The 22,452-nt window shown below is 36.7% G+C and overlaps 1 protein-coding gene across 1 annotated transcript in view; it reads left to right on the top strand.

Moving 5' to 3' along the window:
* LOC149794641 (zinc metalloproteinase/disintegrin-like) overlaps positions 1-22,452 on the top strand; it is a 79,597-nt gene that overhangs the window by 1,346 nt on the left and 55,799 nt on the right. The window contains exons 2-3 of the mRNA XM_089963947.1: positions 10,468-10,688; positions 18,142-18,216. Of these exons, the coding sequence (XP_089820073.1) occupies positions 10,468-10,688; positions 18,142-18,216 (296 nt within the window). The remainder of the gene's footprint in view (positions 1-10,467; positions 10,689-18,141; positions 18,217-22,452) is intronic.

Raw genomic sequence — 22,452 nt, 5'->3', positions numbered from 1 at the left:
CAGCGCGGTAGCAGAGGTTGTCATAGGTCGCCCTTTGATGTGCCCATTGCAAATGACTCTTCTGTCCCAATGGCCAAAAGTGTACCTCCTGTACCAACCTATCTCAATCTGCACGCATTTGAAGTACCATCTGTGGCATTGGGGCATTCAACTTGGCTCACGGCTGCTATAACTCTGCATCTACATCTGCCTCATCTTACAGTCTGTATCGAGGCAAGTACGGACGGCTGGGATCTCCTATCATCCTATTGAAAGCCAACGGTGCATGGTCTCGAGAGATGAATTCCTTTCTGAAAGCCTTTCACGGTGGCATGAATGTTTAAATGACAAGGGAGTTTTCATTCTGTCCGACGACTCTATAGCAGTGACCTTTCTCCAACGACAAGGAAGAAACAAATCTCCAGACCTTAAGTCATGGTGTGGGACCTTCTAAGGTTGTGCTGTCAACAACTAATCCACATATACGTTCGCGCTATCCCAGGACGCCGAAACGTATTTGCGGATTCTTTGTCTCATACCAGTCAGCTAATGCAGACAGAATGGCTTCTCCATCACTCGGTTTTCGATGGGACCAACCGTTCGTGGACCTGTTTACGACTAAGTGGGGTTCCAAACTCCCAATGTTTATCTTTCCAGTCCCGGACCCAAACAAATGGGCGGTCGAATCTCTATCGTTAGGGGGCCCCGAGTGACAGAGTGGTCTAAAACGCTCACCGTTACGGATCACTGCTATCTCACCTCTGTCCGCGTGGGTTCGAGTCTCGGGTTCGGCCAATGTGGGTATGTGAGAACGCTTTCCAGTAACTTCCCGTGGGTCGGTGGTTCGTTCCGGGGTCGTCTCGGGTTCTTCCTCTACATTTTTACTGGCCGCCGTGCATAGCCTATCTTGTGCTGAAAAAATGGCGTTAAACCCTACAACAACAGATCTATTGCTAGATTGGAAACACCTGGACATACTTGATTCATAAAGTGACAAAGATAGCAAAAGAATCAACTGTCGCCACATACTCATTGCACCACTCAGATGGCAGAAGTCGTGGATCAACGATCTCATCAATCTTGCATCGAAAACTCTTCGGAACATTCGGTTTCCCTCATCTACTCAAACAACCACGACGGCATTTGTTTCATCCCTGCCCAGAGCTATCAAACCCGCACGTCTGGACAATATGGCAAAGGCCATCAGAATTAAACAATTATCGCAAACAATCGTGAAGAGAATTGCTCAGAAACGAAGACCCTCCATTCTGATGTATATGAAGGCAACTGGCACATTTTCATTCACTGGTGCACAAATGAACATATCCTTCCTCCTCAAACATATATGCCTCAGATAGCTAATTTTCTTATCTTTTGAACCTATTTTAATGGCATCTTTGACGCATCTTTCATACAAGACCTGCTTCCTCATGGCGTTAGCAGGCAGAATTAGTGAAATACATGCCCTATCAGCAGAACCGAATTACTTGCAGTTCTGAAAAGACGAGTCAATCTTACTCATGACGTCATCTTCTTTCATCGCCAAGAACCGGCTTCATTCCACGGGTAACCAGATCTTCGTCGTAAAACCTCTTTTTCGTCTGGACACATCAGCTGAAGGTCACCTACAAGACCCAATTTGGGCTTTGAATTGGTACTTTAATAAAACAGAGACATAGCGTCGAAGGAGATCAAGTCTCTTTCTACCTCCCAAGAAAGGACAGGAGGATGTATCAACACCGTCTATCTCGTCCTGGATTAAGTGGATTATTCGTTTGTTATATAGAGAAGTAACAACAACTCACATGAAAAGTATTACGCATTTTGGCTCACGAAGGAAGAGCAGTTGCCACCATTATAGCATTTGTCCGGAACTGTTCGCTAACCGACATCATTCATGCTGTGGGAAGGAGAGAGGAGCCCAAATTCTCAGGCTTTTACCTCCACGATCTGTCATCCCAATAGGTCTATTCAATATGGTAGGACCTATATTCGCAGCTCAGCAGGACACCTTTCCAGGTCAATAGACAGCTTCTTAAGACGAGGCCTCAAGAATCCCATTGAATTTATGGGGGCGGGGGGGATTTCCTACTTGAAACCACGCCGAAACAGATAGAGTCGTCCAGTCGGGTTACATAGAATCTGTCTTACATACGCTTGGAGATAAGAGATGCTATCTCCTGGATAAGGGGATGTATCTCCCTTCACCCCTTACCTATTCTCCTAACGTATTTTAATTGGGTAACATATGAAAAGAAACCAATTTTTCCTAGTAAAACGTTTTTTTTTTTTTTTTTTGTTTTTTTTTAGAATACGTACCCGATCTTAATACACATAAACCGTCCCCGACTCCCTGCAGTTACTTACATAGAGAATCCGCTCCGGTGGGTTAGAGCGTCGGCCTCGGATGTAAAAGGTCGCGTGATTGAACCCCGGCCGAGTCATACTAATGACTTATAAAAAGGGCACTAACAGCTGCCTCGCTAGACGCTCAGCATTAAGAGGTTAGTGTTAGGACTGGTCGGCCTTGTGTCAGAATAATGTGAGGCTAAAACCAGAATTGACAATCACCGACACAGATTAGTACTGACAATATGTCAGTCGGAAGTCTTCACAAAATAAAAGAGAGTCTGCTTTGAAGGAGAATTATTAACAACTAAAATGCTTGTATGTAGGCCATTTACCAAGATGATGTTGATCTGTGTATTGTGTAATTGTTTTTGATGCTAATTGTTTTGTATACATGTATAATCAATAGAACATTTGGTGCTTTATTTGGTGGTGAGGTTTTTTTAATATATTTTTTTTTTAAAAAGATGAAATGTATCACATGACTTTATTAACCACACATTTGGCCTCACTTTTGATTCATTGCCGCCGGTGAGGTACAAAATGATTTGGTGGGAAAGCCTGCCAGTAGCTTCTCGTGGGTCGGTGGTTCTTCCCTGGGTTTTCCAGGGTTCTTCCTCCACCAGTTATACTGGCCGCCATGTATAGCCTATCGTGTGCTGAAAAATGGCGTTAAACCCTAGAACAACAACAACAAAATGATTTGATAAACTTCTGACAGACTCTGTGGGGACCCCCGAGTGGCCGAGTGGTCTAAAGCGCTCTCCGTTACGGATCACTGCCATCTCATCCCTGTCTGCGTTGGTTCGAGTCTCGGATTCGGCTAATGTGGGTATGTGAGAAAGCTTGCCAGTAGCTTCTCGTGGGTCGGTGGTTCTTTCCGGGGTTTTCCCGGGTTCTTCCTCCACCATTAATACTGGCCGCCATGTTGGGCCTATCGTGTACTGAAAAATGTCGTTAAACCCTACAACAACAACAACAACGACAGACTCAATGAGTATCAATGGAAAAGAATCATTATATACATGTATTTAAGTAGCGATGACCTTCAGATGTCTTCAGGCACGTGTCGAAATTTCTAAACGACCCACGTAGCGTCGTTGGTTTGTAACATCCTTACAGAACAATATAAATCTGATAATTCTAAGTATAATTAGTCCGAGTTCCAATGTGTGCCAAAGCCTATACTAACGAAATTGGGGGAAAGGTTTGACATGGAACATCCACTGTTTCACATATTCCATAAAATAAATGGAATTGTACCAAAACGAATTTGAAAACAACAGTGATGAGAACAAACGTCGTTTGCATTAAACCTGCGAAATAACTGGAAAAACGGAAAGATCTTTTGTTGCAATTGTTTACCCTAGCTACGACCCCAAAACATTCCATCTGCAGGCCCTACAATCTGTACTCTCTCTCTCTCTCTCTCTCTCTCTCTCTCTCTTGAAACTTGAAAGATGCATTAATCACATCGGGAAGTTGGTCACTTTGACCTAATTTTCACACTCTAGCGATTATGTGAAGTTTTATTTTATTTATCTATAGTTCTCCCGTTATCGTTGTATGTGTAGTCGTGAAATATGAAGGATTGGATTCCACTACTCACCAAAGATAAAACTGGGTTAAGATGACACGCTTTTCATGATCTTTGTATTTAGGTCATTTTCTCCGATATCATAGTATGTAGATTCATGTAACTTGATGGGTATTTTCGTCTTGTCGTACACTATACACCAGCAGCAAACGTAGAACATGATAACAATCTGCGTGGACCGTCATGGGTTCAAGTCATGTGTTTTGGAGCTCCCAGTTTTTCATCAAATTGGATGGTAAAATGTGATTGTATTCATTGATACATGTTGTGGATATATTCTTGAAGTGATCAGTTGTGGTGTGGTGTAATTACTATTTTTGGAAGTTTTCTTTCAAGTATTAATTTTGTGTTTTTAATATTTCTTAGTCATATATTCATTGAACCCATTTGTACTAGGAGTACCAGGAGTACGGACAATTATAACTCACCTATAGCTCACCTATAGTTCAGTTCTATATTTGGTTTGTTTAAGCCTTAATGGATTTAGTGAGTGCAAGTAAGAGCTAATCTGGGCTAAGCACATGACTTGGTATAGGCTCTCTTGATAACTGCTAACTCATGTTCATCTAAAGAGTGTGAGCTCTTTCAGAATCTATATTGCATGAGAAAGTTAGATAAAAGTTGACAATATGGCTGAAATGAAAATATACTACCTACAATAAGTAAAAACAAAATAAATAAATAAATAAATACTTGAATGTTTTGGGAGATTTTCATTAGAAAACAACAAAAATGCTCTCTCAGCAGGATATTATAGATGATGTGGACATTGAGAGAAAGTCTCAAAATAGTTTTGATGTTGCTCAAGACATGTTAGATAATGAAAATGAGGACAACACCAATTCAAGGCCGGATTTAAACTTATCAGAGATGGATGACATGGGAAAACCGAAGGGAAATCTGAGAAACATTGAAAATGTCACTGATGCTGATACCAAAGATGATACCAATGATGATGCTCTATTTGTTTCACAGACATCGCAAGCAGAACAAGATTCAGATGTAGACGAAATTAATGAAGGCATATACATGCAAATCAAAACCAAATTTGGAACTCTTAATAGAAGTGCCTTCAAAAAAAGATTGAAATCAACACTTGATGTCAAAGGTCTCAGGGATTCTAGGCAAGCTCTCTTTGATCTAGCAAAAAGGAAGAGATATGATTGTCCTGATGGTCGATTAGTAGAACGTTTACCTCGAACAAATAGTGCTGCTGTGGAGGATAAGTTATCGGAAGATATTTATATTATATTCCATTTCATTGAAGGAGAAAATAATTACAGTGACATGAAAGCATGTATATCTAAATGGGCATTGAAACATAATTCTGAAACAAGATCATCCCAGCGTATAAACTCCATTCGCAGTGATTGTATATCACAAAGTCCGAAAGCTCCGGTCAATGATAGCGCCTTACAAAGAACTGATGAAGATGCTGATAGAATGAGCACAATATTTGCACAGATAGCGATAATGAATGATAAGTTTGAAGAAAAATTCTCCAGATTGGAAAACCAGTTGGGTGATATTATCACACGGACAGAAAATGAGATCATAAACTTAAAGTCAGACTTAGTGGAAACTACGAAGAAACTCAAAGAGGCGAACTCTCATATAGAACAACTGAAATTAAAGGAAGAAAAACTAATCAATGATAATAGAGGAATGTATTTCCAGATGTCATCAATGGCAACCCGGGAAAATGAGATTAAAGAATTATCTTCTCATGTACATCAACATCTAGATGTGATCATGAAAAAGATTAACTGTATTGAGGGAAAATTAGACACAATTTGTACAAGACACAAACTTTTATTCAATCAGTCTAACAAAGGAAGTGATAGAAACGTAGACTTGCAAATGAAAGAAAATCATGGAAATCATGAACTATCTGCATACAAGGAGAGTAGACATGTTATCTCTCCATCTATTGACCAAGAAAATGTAGTACATGGACAAAAAGAAATACATAAAGAGCCTGCTAGAGCTATTCCAGCAAATTTGCCTAGCAATGGTCCCGCTATGTTTACATTGAAAGATTTCCAGCCACTTTCACGGAATGATCGGACTAACATAACGGAAAATGTGAATCATAATCAGCGCACAGAAATAACATCTCACAATGCAAGTACATCAACCTACAATCAGCAAAAGAAATTAAGATATGAGATAGAGCTAACATAAATATAAATGAAAACATAAATAAAGATCAAATAGGGCACAACAAATCACCAAATGATCAAAGAATGCTTCCGAATGACGAGGAGAGACAAAAAAAGGAAGATACATCGTATAGACATATTGAGACAATTATTACCAGACCCAATCAAAGGAATATAGAACCGGATGTGTTTGAACCAGTTGTAAGAAACAAAATAAGACGCATTCTGCTATCAAATGTCAAATCGAGAAAAAATATAGATGTAGTAAGGACAGCTATCGCAACTCAGTGCAAGGAGGAAGGTGTGACAGTAACATTCGTCCGCCTCATAAAGGAACGACCCCATTGGGATGGATCAAATATATATACATTTCGACTAAATGTACTGGATAAAGATTTTGAACTGATGATGAATAATGAATCACTTTAGAGTTCTGGAATAAAATGTAGGAATGGATAACAAACAGAAAATGGAGAGAAGGCTACTTACTTGATGAAACGCATGAGAATTACAAAATATATTCCTAATGAGCATAGCCATCTGACTAGTAATTGCTTCTTAATTATAATTATGATCATTATTTCAACATGGAATGTACGTGGTATAATGTCTAGCACGCAGAAACTAATTGAATTGTTACCAGACACAGATATATTTGTTATCACTGAACATTGGCTTTGTACAAAGAATATAACGTATTTAGATAAATTACATGATGATTTCAAAGTAGTTGCGCTACCTACTGAAGAGATACAACAATGCTATAGAGGTAGTGGCGGGGTTGCCGTATTTTATAGATCATCACTATGCAAAGCAAGCACCTTACAAAATGAGTTCCCAAATATTATGGCGGTGAAAATCTTAGTGAGAGACTTGGAACCTATAATTTTGATTCCAACCTACTTTACCTCGACAACTAGAACTGATGATGCATATGACAAATTTTGTGAAAATGTTTTTGATGTGTATGATAGGTATTCTGCTGAAAATATATGCATAATTATAGGCGACATGAATGCAGATCTTGTGTGTAAAAATCCATCAAGAAGAGATCTTGCTCTCAAAAAAAGAATAGAACAGAGAAACATAGTTGCTACGCTGGTGATAAAACCACATGAACATTACATCACGTATAGATCAAAAGACAAGTCACGAACGTCCACACTTGATTATATATTAATACCTGAAATAATTAGAGGTGCTGTAAAAAGACACATAGTAAATGACAAAATTGATTTCTCAATATCGGATCACCTACCTATTACAGCGGCACTTGCAAAAGATATACTGAAGGAAAATAAAAAGACATGTGTATCTCCAAGAATGAAATGGAACTTGGCAAATCCATTAGAAATGAGCATGTATAAATCTGATGTTAGTGCATTCTTGAATTTCACCTATGAGTGTAAAAAGGTAGAAGATATAGAGAAGTATAATGAATTGATAACTAAGAGTGTAATAACTGCATCAGACCGATATATTCCAAAGTCCGAATTCAAATCGCACTTGAAACCATACTGGAAGAAAAGTGGGCTTGAAAATTTACATCAGAATATGAGAAAAGCGCGCAGAGAATGGATCAAAGCAGGAAAAATAGAAGCACAGAGTGCAGCATCAAAAGAAGATACAAGGACGCGAAAAGAAAGTTTAGAAAGAAACATAGGCAAGAGAAAAAGGTATATAAAGAGTGCATATTTGAAGAGATAGAAAAGAGTGCAGAAATGGGAATAGAAGAATTCTATGCAGTCATACGAGAAAATAGGAAAGATAAATCGGACATTGGTAATATTGCATTTCGAGGGGTAGAATCTAATACTTTGGATGAATGTGTCAATCTATGGAAACTATATTTTTCTGAATTAAGTGGTACAACAGATGAGGAACATAATGATTGTGTCAAAATGAAGAATATGTACGAAGAAAGCAAACTAGAGACTGATAACATAAAATGTAATAATATTACAGAGGAAGAAGTGTTGCAGCATATCAAGTCTCTAAAAACAAAAAAAAATCACCAGGCATTGATTGCATATCGAATGAACACTTAAAATATGGTGGAAAATATTTAATCAGACATTTAACTGCCCTTTTTAATTACATGATCCAGTATGAGTATTTACCTAATGTATATAGATGTGGGATGATTATACCGATATACAAACAAAATGGTAAAGATAAAAAGGATCCAGTGAATTATCGTGGTATAACATTGACATCTTGTCTGGGAAAATTGTTTGAAAAAATATTGATGACCAGAATTCAAAAGTATTTAGACAAAATAAGCTTTCCACATCCTTATCAATTTGGATTTCGTAAGGAGTCTGGATCTATCTCCGCTGCTTTTACTCTTCAAGAATGTTTGATGTATTTTAATAATCATAACTCTAATGTATATGCTGTTTTTCTGGATAACGAAAAGGCATTCGATAGACTGTGGTATTGTGGACTATTAAAAAAAACTAAAAATATTAGGAATTAATGCAAAAATATGGAGAATAATCGCCCATTCCTACACACAGACAAGTGCCTGTGTAGCATGTAGAGGATGTATATCTAACACATTTCCATTACGGAGAGGTGTTGGTCAAGGGCGTGTAATGTCGGCTTTTTTATTTCTCGTGTACATAAATGACCTATTGAATGAGCTAGTAATGACTAATTGCGGGATAACAGTGAATCAGATGAACATACCTGGCATGCTTTTGGCAGACGACACTACTCTACTAAGCTCTACGCTGAATGGATTGCAAATACTCGTGAATACAGCTTATCAGTATGCACAGAAGTGGAAATTGAAATATAACTCTAACAAGAGTAATTGGATGATATTTAGTAAAAGAAAGGAAGTGTACTCATCAAATGGAATTACTCTGGGATCACAGAATATTCCTAGAGCAAAAAAAGTGAAATATGCAGGAGTTACCTTTTCGCAATCAATGAAAAATAATGATCGTATAATCTATTCCTACGATAAAGCTAAACGTGTAACAAACTCACTATACTCAATTGGATTAAATGCAAATGGAATGAATCCTATAGTCTCTGTGAAAGTCTGGGAAAGAATTATATTGCCATCTGCTTTGTATGGCTCAGAACTCTGGTTTAATATGTCATATCAGGGCATTGAATCAATGGAGAAAATACAACGATATTTCGCCCGGAGAGTACAAGGTTTCCCTCAAAGATCGCCTGTTGGATCTACGACATCGTGCTTGGGGATGATATCAATGGAAGCTCGCATAGATAAGCAAAAACTCGTATTCCTTGGTCGCATGTGTAGAACATCAGCAAATTTAACGGCTAAAAGGTTTTCCTCTGGGCTGTTGGAAATTTTATTTTTGACCCCCAACATAGCTACAACTCTTTTATATATGATGTAAATACTGTACTAAAAAAGTATGATTTAGAAGACTATCTCAACGACTTTATTTTCACTGGAAAATTTCCAGACAAAATAACATGGAAAAACTTAACTGGGACAAGAATACAGATATTAGAGGAGAGAAAACATGAAATGAGTATCAGAAATCCATCAGAGGGATTTGGTAGATTTTTAAAAATTAATCCAGGATTAAAAATACATCATCTATGGAAAATAGCTTACACTGAGTCAAGCAGAAAAATGGAATATGGGACATTAATTCGTATTGGAGGAATGCAAGCAAGACCTGGACTGTGTTCCCTATGTGGCAAAATGAGTCATGACCGTATTTTGCACATTTCGATGAATTGTGCCTTAACCTCAGACGACAGAAACCACTTGATGGAAAGTCTATTTTCGTATATACCTCCAGTGATTTACCGTGATTTCTGTGATCAGATCGATGATGTTATACTGATTATACTACTTGGTGGTTTAAATGATATATCAGAACATTTAGAATTTGAGGCATGGATCAATATGATCAGACTATCTACCAAGTATTTCATTAAGATAAAGGATATTATATATTCGATTCAATAGAGAACTCACTCAAAATATAAGGAAAGAAATACTTGTACTGGATTGCAAAGAGAGTAGGAAACTTTGTTGTGAGGATACATTTTCAAATGTTCTATCGTATATATATCTCTATCTAGATTAGTAATGATTTTAATTTATTTATTCGTTTGCTATTGGAAATAATTCAATAAGTAACGAATCTACTATTTTTGTGATTCTATGTATTTAAATGCATTTCTTTTTTGTCTTAAAATCTTCAGAAAATGGAGGAATAAAAGAATATCATCATCATCATCATCTCTCTCTCTCATACACACACACACACACACACACACACACACACACACACACACACATATATATATATATATATATATATATATATATATATATATATATATATATATATATATATATATATATATATATAATTTTAGTTGATGTGATCGAGATTCAGGATGAAGGCCAGGATGAAGGTCCCTACGGGAGAACCAAACGAAGAACTCGAATGGCAAAGCATAAAAAGTTCGAGTTCATTTTAGAAGGAAGAACAATGATGCTGAATTTGACTCTTAATAACCTTGTCAGAGATGATGTCCCTATGTATCTATTACAAGATGGAAAGAATATTAAATGTAATAGAACGGGCACAGACGAGGTAATTTGAATCATTTTTGTATTATTTCTACTTTCTCATGGTTAGTTTTCCTAACCTTACGGTAGCTTTGACAAAGAGGTAACACTCTGGTATAGAGTAACACTTTCAAACCTAATCCACCCCCACCCCCACTCTCCAACTGTCTTTAGGAGGCTGTAGCGTAATTTGCTATTCTTAGATTTTATCATCAAAAACGCAAATACCGTCATTGCTTCAAGCAAATTAGTACGCTCATACGCATTAACAACTATACGTATCCCCCAGTCTCTTCCACTGCCATTTCGGGCATCGTAATCGTATTAATGCGTGAAACTCTTCAGAATGTAATACAAGACTTCCATACGAAATGCATAAGCAGAACACACGCAAAATCAACCCCAAGAAATATCTTCGTCAGCAAGTGTAATAAGTGTTACGACTCTATGGTCTTAAACTATGTAGCTGAAAGAAGCAAAGCTAACAAGTTTGGTAATATCTGACAAATAATTGTTTTTAAATACAAACAATTGAAAAGACACTTACAGAATTGTTAATTAAAGTCGAAATAATCCTGAATGTTCTATCGCAAGTCCAAACAAGTTCCGAATAAATTCCAATAGTCTTCAATGTCCTTATGTACCAATAGTTTTGAATGCCCTTATGTACCAATATTGCAATCCAGATTTTCTTTGAATGAATTACCTATAATTCCACAATATGCGTTGATTAGGTCAATGAAAACTTAGTAGTTTCAATGAATTATTTAAATAAATAAGTCTTCCAGAAATATATCTGAACACAACAGCAAACTCTTTTCATAGATTCACAAAAACTGATATGATATTGGGATGAATTGTCTTTACAAAGACACCTACATATATTCAAATTTCACTTAACCTACCACGTAACAATTTTCTACGGAAAAACCTAAATTTAACTATAATCAAGACTGACCTTGAATTCAAAAGTTTAATAAGTATCTTATTTGCCAATTGCAATCATGAAAAAAGTCAGGTAGGCAAAGAATTCCACAACCATCAATCAGGACAAAAATTAAGCACACAATAGATCTATACATAACGTAAGTTTTCAACAGATTTTATAAACAGTAAATTATAATGTTAATCCATCTGTGATTATCCGGCAACGAACTGTTCGATTAAAGTATTACGGATAAGCAGCTAAATAATTTATTAACCGTTTCAGCCCCACTGGAAAAAGGTGGAGAAAATTTATTGGTTGTGCCTATCTGGAATTTTTTCGAATCCTTGAGCATGTACCAGACTTTGTTCCAGATATACTGGGTCTGGATCCTAAGGCCGTTTGATAAGAAGAATACGAGTTATATGGAATACACGTGCAATGCAAATCTGTCAGAAACCCAACTTTATAAGGATAGAAATAAATGTAAAGAAAGTGAAGATTACAAAGCAAACTACGTTTGTATGCAACATGTACTGCAAACATAATGACAACTGTGAATGTCATTAGGATCCGTTGGAAGAAGGAATAAATTAGTCGGAATACATATTTGTCCGTAGTTCTGGAATATATAGGGACATGTGGTTATCAGGCGTTACTTAAAGAAAGTAAATCTATAAGTTTCGAGAAATGTACCAGAATGTGTAATAAACGTAGAAACACAATTGTACCGTTGTAAAATGATAAATCTTACGTGCACGGGTTGTTGGCTGTTGTGAAATGAAAAACAAAATGGATGTGTAACATTGCAATTTGGAGCTTGGTCTACCTTTGATATCGCCTACACACAGTCTCCTGGATATTATGACTAGGGGAACGAGAAAACTGCAGAAGTTCCTTTAATATTAGTTCAATTTACCAAAGTAGACAACTTTTCAAATCAAACTTTTTTGCACATTCTGATCTTGAAACTTGAAAGATGCATTAATCACATCGGGAAGTTGGTCACTTTGACCTAATTTTCACACTCTAGCGATTATGTGAAGTTTTATTTTATTTAGCTATAGTTCTCCCGTTATCGTTGTATGTGTAGTCGTAAAATTTAAAGGATTGGATTCCACTACTCACCAAAGATAAAACTGGGTTAAGATGACACGCTTTTCATGATCTTTGTATTTAGGTCATTTTCTCCGATATCATAGTATGTAGATTCATGTAGCTTGATGGGTATTTTCGTCTTGTCGTACACTATACACCAGCAGCAAACGTAGAACATGATAACCTGCTTTTAACACTCCAGTAATGAGTGATCCTGGTTAAAACAAATCGAAATATGGGATATATGATCCGCCAATTCGGATATATTTTTTGCCAAAACACAACGTCTTGTATTTAGTTATTTTCTCTTACATGACTGTATGTACAGTCATTGGTTCAAAGCCCAGCCAGTCATACCAAAGACTTATAAAAATGATACTAACAGCTGCCTCGCTAGGCGCTCAGCGTTAACAGGTTAGTGTTAAGACTGGTCGGCCTGGTGTCAGGATAATGTGTCTGGGTGGGACATCATGCTACATGTCTGCCGCATGATGCCCCAGTGGTAGACATCGCTATAAACTGCCACAATGCAGACATTGTAGCGATATGACTGAAAAGTTGTTAAGGCTAAGTTAAAAATCCAAATCACAAACACACACACACACACACACACACACACACACACATGCAATCATTAAACTTGATAGGCATCTTCATTTTGGAGGGTACAACTCGCCGCATGAAAATGTAAGTCATAGTGAACTAGTTTTCATGTTTCAGAAAATATTCAAACTTTAGCACACACTGTTACCTGTAAAATCATACAATTTGATAGGTGTGTTTATAATTGGAATATTAATCACCTCTATCAACTACTACTAAAGTGACCTACTTCTCTTGATCATTTGGCTATTAAATGTGTTTGCTTATAACACGGCAGAGCAGGCGAGACATAGGATTCTGGAGAATTATTGTTGGACCTGTGCATCGGCGGACACGTTAATCGTCGTTTCGACTCGACGATTTAGACTCCACATCTGTCCGAACTGTATTCGAGTATTCAAATTAGAGTAATTTCTACATGTTTGCATGGTTCTTTCATCTGTAAATAACTGGCAAGTAAGAAGGTTAGGGAACAATATTAATGTCGACGTTGTTTATGTTAAGTTCCACAAGACAAAAGATCTAGTCTGTCCTCATATTTCGTATGAATTAACCTTTATATCCAAACTGTTCATATAGTCTCTTCAAAAGAATGCAGTATGAAAGAAACATAACCCCTCTTCAAGGATTCGAAATAATTTGTCCCAAAACTATGTTTTTTATTTTGTAGGTTTTGTTGAAAATCCAGATATTCTGGTATCTACAGTTGTAAGAAGGCCGATTTTTTAAAATAAATAATGTCTTTATTACCATCCTCTTTTGCTGTCATGGTTCCACAATCTCTGTATTGTGTGTTCCAGAAGTTTTAGCGGACACAATGTTACTTCGTTTTCAGTATTTAACCTGTACATGGCTACATAAGGTGAGGTTGACGCCAGCCCGGTCACATGCATCTTTTTACTCCTTTTTGAAGCATGGCTAAAAACTGTATTACCCCCAGTCCGCGTATGGGTTATAAGAGGTTTAATTCCGTATGCAATGTCATATATCTAGGCCACAGTCCAAGTGTATCAAACCGAGGAGAAATGTCTTAGGATTGACAGATGGGAGCTCCAGATGGAAGTGTGTCTGAATACCAGTAATATTGTTTCCGCAGCGGACTGTATTTTTTAGGCTGTATATTTATCAACCTCGTCCAGACTGACGTGTCCTCATCCTCCGAGATAAGGTTGTCTGCAGGGCTTTGGATATATGATCTGCAATAATGTTTGTCTCGGCCAGGGCGCGAATCTAATCTCTTTTTAGCATTTAGGGAGAGTAGTCAGTTGATAAATGTTCCAGTCATCGACACCGCTTCGCGGGTCAGAGCTTTAATCTCAAGGTCAGCCGTGAATGGGATGCAGTGTCTGTCTACAGTATGAAAATCCAAGCTACACATGTTTCCACAGATACAGTGGTAATTGCGTTGTTCACTGAGAACTTTTATTTTATGTAGATGGCGGGCGTTGTTTGGCCTTAGCCTGTAAAGAAGTCAGAGTCTCGTATAATTTTGTAGTAAAAATATTGTGGATGCTGAAACGTTGGATATAATGACGTACTGATTCCTCTGTGTTGAGCGTGATATAAAAGTTTCATTGATTGGAAGAATCAGCATCCCTGCTGACACACGTCTAGCCTGTCACCGTGGTATGTAAGCAAAACAGCAATGCTAGAGAATATCAGTTACTCTGATATCTCTAGATCCGCGATCTTCAAAACGTCCGCCAATACGCTCGCATATACCTTACGTTCTGTTTGAATGTTCACTGGCTGTTTGCAGTTTGTGGCCAAAAACTGTGATGTGGCAGAACCGGTCTTTTCAAATTATGACTGACATTGCTTTTAGTTGGACAGGTGATAAATGACTGTGCATGCCCCGAAGGAAAGGTTGTCGCCAAGGATGCTTCACAAAATGCTACATCGGAATCGCGCATAAGACATTTCAAGGGATTTACTTTATGGATTTAATTATTAAACAAAAGCAAACTTTTGCTTTCTTACACTGTTCTAGATCATCACAGCGTTCGATATTCACTAACTTTTCATTCTCTTTCCAGCTCATTTTAAACCAATACCTGTCGAACTTCAGTTGGCGCAGATTCTCTTCCACCAGCAATATTAACATTCCTTGTCGATGAAAGGTAGTTGTTGTGCTATGGCTTCCAATACTCAATTATCGAACATTGGTACAGGATCGTCAGACGGCACTGATGATTTGCATTGTATCTTCTGGTCGCTCTTCTATGACTGTGATACGTATGACACTGTTTTAAACAGAGAAAGCCTGTGAGTGAAAGTTGTGGCCCTCGCGCATAATATCGCAAAATAAATAGGCCAACCTAGTTTGTAAGAATTTTGTGCGAGGCATTAGCTGTAACAGCAGTGTTTATATAATGTGTCAATAATGCGCTGTTTACACGGAATGCAAGTGTTTCCCACGTTCCGTGTAAAACCTGTGACGTTTCAAAAATCTCCAGTTAGATATCAGAGTTATCCCCCGGAAGCGTTTTCTGCTCTTATCCCATTAACTAATGTGATTTGTCGGCTATGAGGAGCAAGACATTTAACTAGCATTGGCGAATGCGCTGACCGTGTTAGCAACACCAGCCTATTAGTCAAAGTTTTACAGGGGGTCCCGAGTGGCCGAGCGGTTTAAACCGCTCACCGTTACGGATCACTGCCTTTTCACCTCTGTCTGTGTGGGTTCCAGTCTCGGGTTTCGCCAATGTGGGTATGTGGGAAAGCTTGCCAGTAGCTTCTAGTGGGTCCGTGGTATTTTCTTGGGTTTTCCCGGGTTCCTCCTCCCACCATTTACACTGGCCGCCTATCTTGTGCTGAAAATGACCTTAAACCTTTCAACAACAACAACGATGCCTCAGCCGACAAAGAAGCCAGGACCACGAAGAGTCCTGGTGTGCATGTCACCATGTGGGCGCTAGTGCGTAATTTATCGATTGATGTATATTAGTTGGTGACCGCTTTTCATATTTTCATCTCAAATACATAAAAAGTATCAGCGCGAATGAGTGTGTTAACATAGGAGAAGATACGCATGTGCCCATAAGCCTCAGAACCCACAGGTACATATTCTAGAAGTGTACTGTTTTTCCCATCAAGAATATCCACTTCTGTTTCACAAAGATGCGCATAAAGCCTTGCGATGTTAATAACGGATACTGCTGAGGGTGGGACGGAAAGATAGCACATAACTTTCATAAACTGCTTTTCTGCTTATTTCTCTTTCTGGACAACTTTATTCTCATGTAATTTCCACTACAACTCGCACATATGCGGTGTTTAGGTCTCGTTCTGGCTTCACACTCCCAACATGGATAAATAACAACGCCGAGTTCTTTTTTTGCAGTATGTATAGAGCAGTACTTTCCAAAGCAAGGCCTTTCACAAATCATAACCCCACCCCTACCTAGTAGATCGGCGATTCTTTCCGGGTTCTTCTTCCACCAGATATACAGGCTGCAATGTACAGCCTATCAGGTACTGAAAACGACGTTAAACCTACGACATTCGGTGGCCTAGTGGTTAAAGCATTCCGCATCGGCTGCGGGATGTCGTGAATTTGAACCCAGGCCAAGTCATATCAAAGACTTATCAAAATGGACTTAACAGCTGCCTCGCTAGGATCTCACCACTAAGAGATTAGTATTAGGACTGGTCGGACTAGTGGCAGGATAACGTGACTGCGTGGGACATGATACTAAATGTATGCTGCATGGTGCCACAGTGCTAGACATCACTATTAACTGCCACACTGCAGACATTGTAGTGATATCACTAAATGCAATCAGAAACATGATCAAAATATGCAATAAAACAACTTAATTTTATCATAGCTTGTTTATAACTGGTATTTTCAAACTCTTCTCGTTGTACAAATGAACTGGATACAAGTTACTTTTAACAATAGTGTACTCATCCGTACCAGCACGCAGTGTACAAGATCGTCATAAAAACTATCCGGCCACTGAGTTTTAAGGACTCATTTGTCCACTTTCATCCAAGATCTGAAACTGGCATTTACCACATAAAATTCTTACTCAGTATTACTACGACATGTGCTAGAATTGTTATATAATTAGTGGATCACTACTTTGAAACCTCCAATTTTTTAAATTGTCCTTGAGAGGAAATCTAACTGACCACCATATGATTTATTTTTAATGTCCAGTTACGTTTAACAGACATAGTATTATACATCCTGAATATGCCTTTATCACTAATTAGACTTGTGATATACAAATCTTCCTGCGTGAAATAATGATCCCTGCTGGCTCGTAATGAAGGCCAACTTGCACTGCATTCATCAATACAATTTTTCTCCATATACAGGGAGCCGAAGGGGGGAGCATTACTACTGCATTGGCTCTGCAGCACTGTTTATACTTTATTTTTACTACTATGATAATACCATACAATATCCATTTTAAGCATTAGAGTCACTGTATTAAATGTATAAATGTATTTTTTCTTCTTACAGCAAATTATGGTATCACATTTATCATATTTTATCACTATTTACACCTAATACATTGATAATGACAATTTCAAATCGGATTATCAAAACTTAATTTGTAGGTCGCGTTAAAGTCTTAGACCTTGCATTGTTCTGTGAACGAAATTGTGGCTAACTGAGAATACATTTTATTGATAAGGGTAGATAACTAAGCTACTCCTACATGAGCAATCAAAGTGCTATCCTATCCGGCCGGTTGTCGGACATAGCTGATTTTTTTTCTGTGATAAGATAAATCTCGTTTGATTCGGTTTTACTGAAGCAGAAATATATTTCATGTAAGAGACGGGCTGTCCTGTTTGGCATTATGTAGATGTGTATTGTACTTCTTTTTATCCCCAGCGATATGGCTTCTACCAAGATCGACATACCCGGGCATCTATTTTGGTGAAGTGTATGAAGAATGTGTGCAAACCGGTGAGCTGATATATTCATTTTCTGTCTGTTTTAACCACGCGTATTGCAATGAAGGAAATATATTAATTTCAGTGGTATACATTCGACAGTTAGATGCCTTAATTACGTCATTAATATATTAATTACAATTGATCCGTTGTCCAGTTAGTGCATGGTTACGACAACATTAAAATAAATGTCCGATGTACTGGCGCACTATACATTTTTGCATGAACTGACTCGTTTGAGGATACTGTTTCTTTAGAACACCTCAGCGTTAGCTATGACATAACTAGACTAACCATAACAAATAAGACTCGTAGAGCTGTCAGACGAAAATAAATATTAGGAATATTAGAGCAGTCAGACGAAGATACATGATAGCCCCACAAGAGAAATCATTTTACTGTCGCGCTATTGGTGTGTGCCTAGCCGTTAGTGACGTATCATATTACACAGACTCATCATGGTTAATAGTGGAGCGATATTCCATCAAAATAATAAAGAGCCGTGGTAAAAAAAAAAAATCCATTATATTATGCGATTTTCACATTCAATTTGTAAAAGATGACAAAATTTCAGTTACATACATATATATATATATATATATATATATATATATATATATATATATATATATATATATATATATATATATATATGTATGTATGTATATATATATATATATATATATATATATATATATATATATATATATATATATATATATATGTATGTATGTATATATATATATATATATATATATATATATATATATATATATATATATATATATATATATATATATATATATATATATATTAGCATCATAGCAATGCTCTGTTGATAGCTAGGTCACATAGAATTGTCAACTTCTGAACAACTGGATCATAAGAAGACGCCAAGCCTCGAGTCATGATCCGGATTTATTGATGTTGACAAAAAGAAGTGATCTAACAACCAAGATCGAATGTTTATGATACTGATATGTTTTGTTGTGTATCTATGCAATTTTAAATAATGTATTAAAATCACTTTACTTAAACGAAAAGAAAAGATAGTGCTTTACATGTCAACCTTTCTAAGGTGTACTTCATCCAACCAAAATACATATTGATCAGCTTATATGCGCATGACCATCACAATTTATGGATGAAGCGCGTGAACCAACATAAACTAATGTTCGCAGTGATCTCTGTTAATAACACGAATTCCTAAATGCAGAGATGCAGCGGGCCATATAAGTGGTTTAGAATTATTGTGCATTTCTGAAATTTTCGTTATGGAAGATTTCAACAGCGGAGTGGCTGAACGTTTCTCTCCAAGGCCGGGCTAAGAGCGGTCAGAGTGGCTCTGATGGGGAACAATGAGAGCATTATTTTAAGTTATTTACAACTGAATTGGTTGCATTGTTGGAACTCTATTCATATTTGTTACAGAGAATTTTGCTCATTTCCTTTTGCGCTTCAGGTGAAACTACGAAATAGTTGTTCACGCTTGTTGAGTTGAAATATATTGATGTTGTTGATTGTGTCGAGTTAAACGTATTAACTTGTTGGTTTCAGAATTCCACAAATTGTATACAGTTCAGGGTATGCCGTGTATAGTTCTATGGTTAGTAAAGTCTGACAATTTAGAAATGTAATTTTTAATATACACTCTACAATTAGTACTCCGACTGAATTTTAACGTTCGAGCTGTGTTAACAATTCAACAGCAATAATTTTCTCATGGTCGACATTTTTCGTTATTTTTATTTTGATCTTATACTTCTTGTTTACAAAAACACAAAGGATTTAAACATATTTTTTATTAATTGTCATTTATACAATAAAATATAGTTTTGCTAGTTCATATGAAGTAGTTTGGTAATCAAAACAAAATCAATTATCTGTAATGAGATTGATAGTTGACTAATTATGCTGTCAGTTGGATTGTTGAAATACATGTTTTATTAAAGAATACAATCGTCGACGACGAAGAGGATGTCCTCGAGACCATCACGATAGGCGAGATCTTGTTTTGATATTGTAATACAACTTTCTCCTAACCCTCAGACGAAATCAGCGTTATGTGTTAGTCCCTGAAGTGATTTTAATCGTGCTTGGGTATAAATATTGCACTGCATTGCTTATCGTGTCGCTGTTTCTAATTTTATTGGTGGCTGTTAATATTTCGTGACTTTTTAAGAGAGGTTTTGTAGATACATTTTTATTTTCAACTTTTGACACTAGCTTTATTAATTTTTGTACAAAACTACTAAACGTTAAGTCAATAACCAGTCTACGCATTGCCGCTTTATGTGATCAAACAGTTGTCATTCACATCATACCAGAAACTGTTTCCAATCCAGCAGTTGAAAACTTTCTGTTGTATCCTACATAACTTTTGAACACCTCTCTTACGTTCGTTCCCTTTTGAGCATAACATTTTTAATCTCGTTAACTGTTTGGAAGTCTAAAATTAACAACATTTACAATTGCTATTGTAGGTGTTGCTCCAAATATACAAATCGCCCGTCTTTTGTTTCTCGTCCATCTTGTCCAGCTCTTGCTTTTAAAACTTTTTTCAGTGTTGTTTTTGCATGTTATATTTGCAGTAGCTATATGTAATCCCTCTTTTATTCTTTTATTGTTTTGTAGTAATGAAGTAATTGATATTTATGATTCAATAAATCCCAATTCTTCTTCCAGCGAACTTTGATCCATTCTTACCTATTTAAATAAAATACAAATGGATGGGAAGTCTGGTATTGAATTTGTCAATATGCTCGAATAATCTTGCATAACTATGACGATGCAACAAAGACACAAAAGTCGATTACTAATTGATAATATTGTAAATGACAGCAAAGCCAAGAATATTTTGAGCAAGCTGCTCGTAGTGCAGGTCAGGTGTTGGTGTCTCACGCCAATTTCTCGATTTGAACAGGAATGTTATGAAACATAGACTTGGAATGAATACGGTTATATGAACTTTTCCCTTCTTTTTCCCATTTCTTTATATATCGTTGCTGAATCACAATATATTGTTTCAAATCGAAAAATGTGTTTTCTAAAAATTCTCTTTTTGTTGAATATTCGTAAACGAACTTCAAACGTTTCAGAAGATCTTTCAAGTTGTACTGCAAATTTTCCGAATGCAAATAAGTGTGTTTACCTATGTGAAATATGTAATTTCTTCCGTCTTCAAACTGCACTGTTTTAATCATCTTACTTTCAGGGTTGGTATGAATTTTAAACCTGTTTCAATAAAAGAGAGTATTCACTACCTTTGTATCTTTCTGCTTCATTGAGGTGTATTTTTTGTTTAAAATCATTAAATTAACAATCACATAGTCTTGACTCTTAATTTTCCACGCAACTACAGCTAGCTTTGAGCTCCATTTTTGTCCAGTCCATAACGTGTTAACTTCAGTCATTGTTTATATTTTCTAAAATGATCAAGTTATTTCCTTGCGTTTATTATGTTAGAGCGCTAGATAAGTTGCGAGGTTTTGTTAAATATTTTCCTCGTTTAAAGTTGAATGTGTATAATATTACACAAAATAATTCAATGACAGAAATGTACTTTGCCATACATGATTTGTTTATCAAAGTGTTGTCTAGCCGCTTTACTGCTTTTAGCGGCATATACTGTTGAATTGTATAGCTGTATTTCAGAGATTTAGTTATATTTCTGGTTAGCCTTTCTCTTGTAAATGTTTGTATGAAAATTAAAGGATGGATACAGTTCTGTGTTATGTAATAGAATATTGGAATAAAATGACACAAAAATGTTCACGGTTGTGGGATAAAGGTGATATACAAAATCACACAATTAATATGCACACAGTAAAGTTGTACCTACAATCCTACAGTAATCGATATTCTGCTTTTTATCGCATTTATATGTTCATTATTATGTATTTTCCTTATCGTTTGCCCGGTGTTTGAAACCAGGAATCATAGAATAAAGTTAAGATTTTTCGCTATCTCGGTAGGCATGCATTCCTCAAGAAAATATCAATTTTTCTGTGGATCAGCACCTGTACACTAATACAAACGCGTGACTCTCCAATTTCCCATTATCTCATCGAACTTAAATAAGTTAAATTAAAACGAACAGCTTGTGAGAGAACTTCTTTATTAAATATACAATTTTAGAATTTTACCGAAGTTTTGCTCTGTATTCATATAAGGCATCATTTCCGGCTTTATTCTCCGCAATAGACGCATGGGATTTTTGCCATATTTGTAAGAGTTTAGCCTGCGAAAG

Source organism: Sinohyriopsis cumingii, chromosome 7 (assembly GCF_028554795.1).
Source record: "Sinohyriopsis cumingii isolate HCF-2022 chromosome 7, ASM2855479v2, whole genome shotgun sequence".
Taxonomy (NCBI): Eukaryota; Metazoa; Mollusca; class Bivalvia; order Unionida; family Unionidae; genus Sinohyriopsis; species Sinohyriopsis cumingii.
The sequence above is the reverse complement of the archived record's forward strand: the minus strand, read 5'-3'. Positions and strand labels throughout refer to the sequence as shown.